General features: G+C 31.7%; 1 protein-coding gene across 1 annotated transcript; it reads left to right on the forward strand.

Moving 5' to 3' along the window:
* Positions 1-611: 611 nt before the first annotated feature.
* On the forward strand, positions 612-9,952 carry LOC106140621 (uncharacterized). The gene is made up of 7 exons (XM_013342234.1): positions 612-668; positions 5,967-6,029; positions 6,333-6,455; positions 7,299-7,376; positions 8,494-8,580; positions 8,916-8,999; positions 9,900-9,952. Exons 1-6 carry the CDS (start codon positions 613-615, stop codon positions 8,944-8,946), a joined length of 438 nt encoding a protein of 145 aa, XP_013197688.1. The 5' UTR covers position 612; the 3' UTR covers positions 8,947-8,999; positions 9,900-9,952.
* Positions 9,953-10,223: the final 271 nt, after the last annotated feature.

The following is a 10,223-nucleotide window of genomic DNA, read 5'->3' on the forward strand; positions in this document are numbered from 1 at the left end:
TTGACTCTTGACAAAGCCGCTAAGCAAATAAAGCTATAATTTGGCACAAATGCTTGTCTGGTACTGATAAAAAAAGAGCGATAGGCTAGTAACCAGTCACTACCTCAATACACATATACATAAATATAAGTCTCTCCCTCGCGGGGTAGATAGAGCCAACAGTCTCGAAAAGACCAACAGGCCACATTCAGCTTATTGGATCAATGATTCTATCATATATATTATATCTATTCATTCTTCTTCTATTGGTGTCGGGAACCACACGGCACTGAATGTAGTGTGTTATAACACACATATGTCTGCATTTTTGTAACTACAAGACTGAAAGCGCTTTGTCCATAAAACGTGTAAATCCTCTTGAGTTTTCATTTAAGATAAAAAATAAAAAGCCCGTGTCACTGTGACTGACCGTCAAATCTATCATGAGGATCAAAAAACTAAAAAAAAATGATTGTTTAGATTAAATCCATAAAATAAATACCACCGCAATGAAATAGTCAAATATTTCACGGAGAAATTTCATAAAAATGTAACATTTCAAAATACGTTCAGATCAGATGATTATCTGATCTAAATTATTATTATCTTCAGAGAATCGAATACCAGTGGAAAATGGGAGTCGTAAATAGTAAAGATCGAAAAATTGACGAAGCAACTAGTAACAGCAGGTATTTTGTTAGAATAGAATAGAAAAGATTATTTTTCAAAATCGGATACAAGGTATCACTTATTGACGTTACATACATACATTCATAAATCAAGCCAAGGTGAACCTTCACTTCGGAAAATAGGTCTCCAGGCCACGTCGTACCATTTGCCAAGAACGCTGCATACTTCTTTCACTTCATCCCCTTTCTTCATGCAAGCTCGTCGGTTAAAAATACTGTTGACGTGACCTTTCGCCAGAACACACCTGATTTCTTGTTAGGTGGATTAGAAAAGAAAAGAAAAAAGAAAAGAAATCGTTTATTTGTAAAACATGGGTACATAAAATTGATGTTAAATAAAATTTGAAACACCATGTTTTGCCGTTGCAATACAGCATACAAATATAATATAATAATTCATTACATTAATCAAAATTTTAAAAAAGTCAAACTAAAATATATTTTTACACATGTCAATTCTATTAAAATGTATCATTTAAAAAGTCATTAATACAATAGTAACATTTGTCAGCAAGGAATGTATACAATTTTTGTTTAAACATTTTTAAATCTAACATTTTATAATAATTTGGCAATTTATTATAGATTTTAGCAGCTATTCCAACTACACTTTTGCGAACCTGTGCTAAATTACATTTAATTGTCAAAACATTGTAGAAATATTGTTTTCGCAATCTATTCCGCCTGCTTGTATCTGACAACCTCGGAAACAATTTTGGGTTACTTTTTACAAAAATGGCCATTTCATAGATATATATAGAAGGTAATGTAAGTATTTTTAAGGTTTTAAAGTGTTCAACACAGCTTTCTCTAGTTTTAAGTCCACATATGGCACGTACGCATTTTTTTTGAGCCTTAAATATGACCTCTCTTTCAGTAGTATTTCCCCAGAATATTATACCGTAACGTAATATAGGCGCTACAATACCGTGATAGGCCGTCATTACTGTGTTGCAATTTACAATTTTACGTAAATTGTATAAAGAAAAAGCAGATTTGTTTAATTTCTTGCATAACTCTTCTGAATGAGGTTTCCATAAGAGTTTGTTGTCAATTTGTAATCCTAAAAATTTGGTTTGGTCTACAGTATCTATATCACTATCTTGATAGTGAATATCTATATTTGGTAACTTTTTATTATAAAAATGCATTATATTTGTTTTTGTCAAATTTATTGTTAGATTATTATTCTCAAACCAATTAATTATATTTTTTAATGTCAAATTTATTTCATTTTCATAATTACTTAGAATGTCAGGTTTTATTACTATTGTGCTATCATCTGCAAATAAAATCATAGATTGTTTGGTCACTTTTGGGAGGTCGTTTATATATATGATAAACAGTAATGGACCCAGCACACTTCCCTGAGGCACGCCATGTTTAACTACTCTATTTGTAGATCGATATTTTAATTCATTATTAGTTTTAGGGTCTATGTTTGTTATTTCTGTAAATTGTATTCTGTTAGTAAGATATGATTTTAATAAATTTAAAACATTTCCTCTTATGCCATATGCGTCAAGTTTATTAAGAAGCTTTTCATGATTTACATGATCAAACGCTTTTGTCATGTCAGTAAATAGGGTCGAGATAGGTGCTCTGTCATTTATACTATTTAGTATTTTATTGAGAAAATCATATATTGCCATGTTTATGTTTTTATTTTTTCTAAATCCTTTCTGCTCTTCACATAAAATTTTATACTTTTCCAGGAAGTTATATATATGTTCATGTAGATATTTCTCAATTATCTTGCTAAAAACAGAGGGTAAAGCTAAAGGTCTAAAACATGAGACGTCTTCTTTGTTTCCTTTTTTAAATAAAGGTTTAATTATGTTTATTTTTAATTGATCAGGGTATACACCACTAGATATGCTAAGGTTCATAATATGAGCGAAATGTGGAGCTAGTACATCTGCTACATATTTAACTACTTTTGTAGATATTCCATCATGGCCAACACTATTAGTATTTTTTAAAGATTTAATTATAGTAATGACATCTTGCGTCAATACTGGTGGCATGAAGAGGGTGTTTGGATTGAAGTTAATATTAGCTAAGGTGTTCGTCTTTGGATGTGTCTTTACAATATCAGTGAAGTAGTTATTGAAAGTTTCCGCTATTTCTTTTGGATCAGTTATTTCATTACTATTATCTAATATTTTGGAAATATGGTCTCTAGATGTTTTTTTAGATCCATTTATAACTTGCCATGTAGCTTTCATTTTATTTTCAGATGATTTAATATAATGAGCATTCTGTGCTCTTTGGGTTAGTTTTATTATTTGCTTATATTTTTTACTGTACTCTTTAAAGTGGTTCTTGTTGCGTTTAGTTGGTGAATGGCGACTTTTCCACAAGAGTGTACGTTGTTTTTTTGCTACACAGCTTTATTCCCTTAGATATCCAGTTTATTTTTTTATTAGATTTATTTCTTATAATTTTGTATGGGAAACATAAATCGTATAAAAGGGAAAAATATTCAAAAAAATAATTATATGCTCTATTTGGATCTTCAGTATTATATATTTCAGAAAAGGATAAACTTTGCAAATGTAATTTAAACTTCGTCATATTTTCAATTGATAAAACACGTTGTTTAGTTTTCCAAGAGTCTACAAATTGTTTATTTTTTATTGGAAGTGTTATAATTTGAGCTGTGTGGTCAGAAAGAGCAAGTTCAATAACTTTTGATTTACAACCACGTTTAAAATTATGAGCGAAGTTGTCAATGCAGGTTTTGCTAACAGTTCTAGTTACTTGTCTGAGTTGTAGTTTTAAATTGAAACTTAATAAAAAATTCTCAAATTCAATTGCTAAACTAGTTTTTTTAAGAATATCTATATTAAAATCACCACACAAGATAATGTTTTTAGAAGCTTTTTTACAAACAGAAATCAATATTAGTTCCAGTTTTTCATAAAATAGAGAATAGTTTTTTGAAACTGAGGACCTGTATACACATATAACAACACATTCACGAGAAACTAGTTCAATTCCACAGCATTCTATTACTCCTGGAACAGAGTGTTTAGGTATATCCCCTAATTCACGAAAAGGGATACCAATTCTTGTCAATATACACGCTCCGCCTCTTTTGTTGCTTTTCCTGGAGAAATAAGCCGCCAATCGGTAGTTTGGGAGATCAAGAAGATCTTCCTCTCCGGACAGGATGAAGTGTTCCGTTATACAAATCACGTCTATTGGAGTATTTTCAGTTTGCATTAAATTATCTAAGTGTATTGTAAGTTGATTTGACTTGCTGATTAATCCTGCAATATTCTGATGTAATATGTTTATGTTTTGGTTTTTAATGTCACTAGCATGCTTATAATCGAAAAAACTGCGTTGATGTAGAAGAGTTTCCACTTTCTTGTATGTTTGATGCATTCGTTTGTGTTATTTCAGATAAAGTATCATTCAGAAACATAAATATATTCTTCATGCCCCAATTATTTAGAATACCATGTTTGCTGTCGAACATGTCGAAATCATAAGTTAATGGTAGATTAGAGTCAAGTATATATGCATATTCAAAAGTTTTGACATCCATGTACAACAGATTATTAAAATTTTCAATCCTCCAGTTAAACATATCTGAATGAGTATTACACTTAAATGTTGGGAGGCATATGATTATGTTTGTGTGATTTTGTGTCTGCAGTATTCCTCTAATTCGTTCAACCAGATCAAAGTAGTTCTTCGTAAGTAGAAAGTCATTTGGTCCAACGAATATTACACAAAAGTCATCCATTGTATAGTTTTTTAATTTATCGTCAATACCGTCTAACATCGCTATAATGTCGCATTTTGGTTTTAAATAGTGTAATGTCTCATATTCATTAGAGAAAAAATGTTGCATATAATTCAACATTTTATATGTTTTGTTACCACTAATAAGGCACATTTTTTTTCTGCGTGTGTCTTTTGTCTTTGGTTTGCTTGACAGATGTGCTTTTGTTTGTGAAGTATTCGGTTCATTGAGCGATGAATGTACTGTGTTATTATTTCTTTTAACTTTACTATCTTTCTTTTTTGTTTTCGTTGAACTTGACTCGTCAATTTTATTACTATTAGATTTGCTGTTGCTGTCAATTGTACTTTGAAGTTGTTGTTTTAGTTCCTGTACTTGTGTTTTAAGTGTATTATTTTCTTGTGATAAATTGCTTACTATTTTATTAGTTGTTTCTAACTCTGCTGTTAGTTTGTCAATTTTAATTATTAATTCACAAATCTCGTTGTTTTCTTCAACGGAAGTATTTGGTAAGCTACTAGCAGTGCCATCTAGCGTATTATTTGACGAACTACTGTCTTCTGTATTTATTTCCGAAGTTGATTGAGAACGTGGACGTCTCATCGTAACATTTTGAAAAAAATTCATTGTGATTGATAAAATGTGTAGAACAAAACTCGATTTGCCCTCGGCGTGATTTGAACCAGGACCCTCTGTGTTACAGATCGGCCGCGTTACCAACTGAGCTACAACTATCTGGTCATTTCTGACGAAATATGTGTAGTAATTGTTATTGTGTCCTTTGATAAAGATGTCAGTGTTTATGCGTATCGTGAGGGTAAGTTAGATATTATAGTGATATTTCTGACTCACTGTTTATCCAAGATGATTTCGTTTGTTGATTTCTTTTGTTGATTACCACACAAATCACAATCACTTTATCTTGCTTTATGTATATTTTATAGGATCAATATCTAACAAAACTCATTATGTTGTTTTGGACTAATATTTCGACTTGCTAGATATTATAGTGATATTTCTGACTCACTGTTATCCAAGATGATTTCGTTTGTTGATTTCTTTTGTTGATTACCACACAAATCACAATCACTTTATCTTGCTTAATGTATATTTTATAGGATCAATATCTAACAAAACTCATTATGTTGTTTTGGACTAATATTTCGACTTTAAAGTATTATTTATAAATTTTTAATGATGAGTGACACAGTTTGCGACTAGATCAGTTGCGGGGCGCGGGTAGATCTGCCCTCTGATTATCTATTTACATTTAGATTGTGGTCAAATCCATTAAATTTTAGCCTTCCTTTGGTAAGGAGGTTAGACGCGAGTCGCTTTTATGGATAAAAAAGTCGCGTCTTTACTTGACCTTAAATTTTCAAAAGGGATACCTGCCTAAATCAGAATACTGCCAAGATTTATTAATGACTTTTTTTTTTGCATACATTCATTTAGTCACGTCTATATCCCCTGCGGGTCTTGTCCAGTCTTGGAAAGACTAAAACGTGACATTTTAACAGCGATCAATTTTTTTGTTTCAGTTTATCAAATTTGAGATATATAACTACAGAGAAGTCAAAATGGAATGTGTTTAGGAAGAAAGAGTTAGTATGCTTAAATTTTTTGATAGACCTTCTTCAGCACAATATGCATAAGAACTAAGTCCATAGTAAGACACACGCTTCTTTTCAATACAGAACGTTATTAGAATAAAACCGATGAGAATGGTGCAATCCTTTTTAAACCCCTGATAGAAATTGCTGCTGCTAGTTATAATGTTTAAGTTATCCGTGAATCTTCTAGAAATTACTTTTGAAGCAAAGCCCTGGATAAAAAAAGGCTTAAGGTATTAACGTATTAAATCCGATGATCATTACATTCTCATAAGTAATCAATTTATTTCTCAGGTTTGCACCTATTCCGGCTTATAACACAGCACTGAAACCGTTGAGGGGGTGTCCGTGTGGTAACGATGGACCTTGCAAGCAGAAAGTCACGCCAAGAGGAGTTACTATACATTATCCGCAAAAGTAAGATCCTCATATACCTACACCTGAAGAATAATTCGAAGGAACTTTTAAAAGTTTTCGCAGATATGCTAATCAGTAGGTATTTAAGATAAATTTAGTGGATAAAAACATCAAATTTCATTGATTCGCGTCGATTTTCCCCGTAATAAGGGGCTAACTAAGGTAGGGTAGGCTTATAAGCTTGGGATTCTTTTAGGCGATGGGCTAGCAACCTGTCACTTTTTGAATCTCAATTCTATCACTAAGCCTAACAGCTGAACTTCAAGGCTGCTGGCTCTGTCTACCTTGCAAGAACCATAGACGTGATTATATGAATGAATGAATGAGAAGAGATCACATATTAGGGCAAATGAAATAAATTAAGCTAGCTTTTATACCTGAGTAGAATGTCCCAACATTTCCATATCATCCATCATCATTTTTCGGTTATCCTTGCCGAATCATAGGAGCAGTGCACTTTCCAGCATTTACTATTTCTAACAGTGGACCATATCTTTGCTCTCTACAAAACATCTTTAGTGCCCTTTTCCTTTTTTTAAGTTTCTTTGATTGACTTCTACAATGTTAATGGGTTAAGAAGCAGCTTGCACACATTGTATTTTTAGTTCACGACCATACCAGCAACTAACGCATTGGGATATTTGAAAGTCCCCTAAAAATTGTCACATCTTTTGGTATCACTACATTGGTTGACGTCGAATAAATTACTTTTCGTGTTCAAATTCATAACTCCGCTAAGTTTAAAGCGTCAATCTACTAATAAATTCTTGTTCGTTATATTTAATACATTTTTCGGTAACAGATACACCTGCATTTTTGTTTAAATATTTGATTACATTTCAGAAAGAAAAAGGCATTCCCAGCATTGGCATACAATCGATATAAGCCGTCAAAAGTTGATAAAAAATATGTCAGCCCCGCGTAAGTTGTTACTTTGTCTTTTTAACGTTATTCGTATCTGCACAGAAATATTGACAACATACTGATAATACCAGTTAACTGGAAATCTAGAATGCAACGGCTTTATCCTTTACAAAATGAAACACATTTCACTATTGTGAAATACTACTAATGTAATGTTCACTACACTATTATGTATAATATACATTTCACTATGTTACTTATATTCTTATACAATACGTTATCTCACAAAAGTAGAAACAAAATAGCTGATAATTTTCCAGAAGACATTTTTCATTCCGTTTCACGTTTGCTAACGTAACTTTGTGACCGCCATTTTTAGTTTTTATTTGGAAAAATTCCAAAACGGCATTGCCGGTATTAAAAAGATTAAAGCTCCGTTCAAAAGAAAAGCAACGAAACGTTTCAGCCAGGCAATGTTCATGCCGTTTATGTTTGGATGAGGTAAGTTAGTTAGTCAACTTCTTTTCTATACACAAAATTATTGGTCAAATGGTAGAAAAAGTTTTGGTAAATTTTATAAATACAGGGTGACTATTAATTCAATTAATTGTTTGATTATTTTTGTCATAATTTCTAACACTAGGTGGCGTTTTATCGAAATTCAGCTTTTGTCACTTTTTGTTGAATCATATTTAAGCATTTTGTGGACTTTGCTTTGGTACCTAGCTAGTATTTAACACAACGAATAACAAAATTGTAAAAATTAAATATTAATCTGATTGCCATTTTCTTGAAAATAATTTGGGAGGTGGTCTTTCAAGCTCTGGTGCTGATGTATCTGCCATCTTAATATTAGCTGTTCTAGTTCTATCGAGTAGGTACAATTAATTTTGTGTACGCTTGTTTATTCTCGTAATATCAAACAGAGATTTAAGAGAAGTATGAACATCTTATCACGAACGTTGACAAGGCATACAGTAGCTGTAGCTATCTTATCATCCTACTCATTCAATCATTAAGTTTTATCAAAGAGATATAAAGAGAATAGACAAGACTATGCCTTGGTCAAACTTCGTGGATATACTCTTAGGTGAAAAGGTCGAAAGTCAGCCCATTCTATATGTAGTGCTATTAGTAATTCTGTGGTGTAAGTTGTGATTTTATTTTGTTTTAGTCCGCGCACCCCTGTCAAAGTTATACGACAAAAGAAATTCCTCGCTTGGAGAGTGGATAAAATTAAATATAACACGCCTTACTTCAGGTATTTGAAGAAAATTCTTATAACTAAGTTTCTTTGAAAATATCTTCTTTGCGAAAGAATCTTGAAACTAGAAAAGCATTGTACATATTATATACATAAAATCGTAGGGTAACCGGGGGGTAGGCAGAGACTACATCTTTCCACTTTCCACGATCTCTGCATACTCCTTCCGCTTCAATAGTATTGTAATTTTTCAATAAATCCTTTACCGATATAATAAATTAATACATTTCGTACAAAGGGAACCGCCTCCAATATATATCTACTATAGCACGTTGACTTTGTAAACTTTCAATATTTACTATTAGAAAAGGTGATTTTTATTCTTGTTTCAGAGTAAGAAGAGCTCCATTCAGTCCCTTATGAGTCTCATCTTCGTTAAGTACATTTCACAACTGTGTCGAATAATAAACCTAATTGTAAGTGAACATTTATTATATACATATATTGACGGCCTCTGTGGCGCAGCGGTAGTGCGCTTGTCTGTGACATCGGAGGTCCCGGGTTCGAATCTCGGCCAGGGCATGATGAGAAACGAACTTTCTTTGATTGTCCTGGGTCTTGGATGTTTATCTATATAAGTATTTATTATAAATATAGTATCGTTGAGTTAGTATCTCGTAACACAAGTTTCGAACTTACTTCGAGGCTAACTCAATCTGTGTAATTTGTCCCGTATATATTTATTTATTTATTTATATTTATAGTAATATGGTAAGAATAACGATTCTTAAGGTTTTTTCTAAAAGGTGTTGCATTGGATTAGGTGGTTACAACTCTTACGCGTGGAAATGGTAGCAGGGACCATTTGACGATGCGAGATAAGTTATACAGAGTTACCTCGAAGTAAGACTTCTAGACTCGTGTTACGAGATACTAACTCAACGATACTATACGGGGTGAATGGTAATGCGAGTTTCGTATTTATGGATATAGTAAATCGCGAACACGCTTTACTTTTTATAATATAAAACCAAAATAATAATCAATAAATTAAAATAAATCTCAGAATGGTCTTAAAACAAATACAATAAAGTATTAACCCCTATTTTTTAATTATTAGTAATGAAATCAGACACTGAGTACCCCCTTTCAATATACAACGTGATACATCAGATATCATGTATAATAAATACTTATAGATAATAATTGACTGGAAGAAATCCCGATCACGATTAGTCCGTCATTTTACATATTCTTTAAAATCCCATGATTGTCTGATAATTTTTTAATTTTCTTGCATTTTCTTTTATATGCAAGTAGAGTTTACGAACAAACATCATATAATAGTATTATAAATTGTTTTTTTTTTGTTTCAGATTAATTTTATTGTGCTTATAATGCCTGGTCACTTTGTTGAAATATGTATTAGTATCACATGAAACAAACTATGTAGATACTTGAAATAAAATATAATAAAAAAAAAATTGTTTTCTTTTTTCTCTTATTTTTATTTTTATCAAAATCTTTACATTTTACTCTTAATTAACAAGAATCTATTAATTTTTTTTTTAGGATTGGATTTTTCACAGACAAACAGTAGAAAACAATACTAACTCTATGTTCCCGTTTTTCCAAACAATATTTCTTTTGGGTAGGCAACATAAATCAGCGGTTCTCTCACCCGTTGTGCTAAAAACCTC

The sequence above is a fragment of the Amyelois transitella genome, chromosome 27 (genome assembly GCF_032362555.1).
Source record: "Amyelois transitella isolate CPQ chromosome 27, ilAmyTran1.1, whole genome shotgun sequence".
In the NCBI taxonomy this organism is placed as follows: Eukaryota; Metazoa; Arthropoda; class Insecta; order Lepidoptera; family Pyralidae; genus Amyelois; species Amyelois transitella.

Bases quoted from the DNA above. Each gene is read 5' to 3' on its own strand.
- LOC106140621 (XM_013342234.1), top strand. From the start codon at position 613: ATGGGAGTCGTAAATAGTAAAGATCGAAAAATTGACGAAGCAACTAGT. The intron at 7,377-8,493 runs GTAAGTTGTTAC...ATTTTGTTTTAG, and splicing joins AAAAAATATGTCAGCCCCGC to TCCGCGCACCCCTGTCAAAG. The intron at 8,581-8,915 runs GTATTTGAAGAA...TTCTTGTTTCAG, and splicing joins TATAACACGCCTTACTTCAG to AGTAAGAAGAGCTCCATTCA.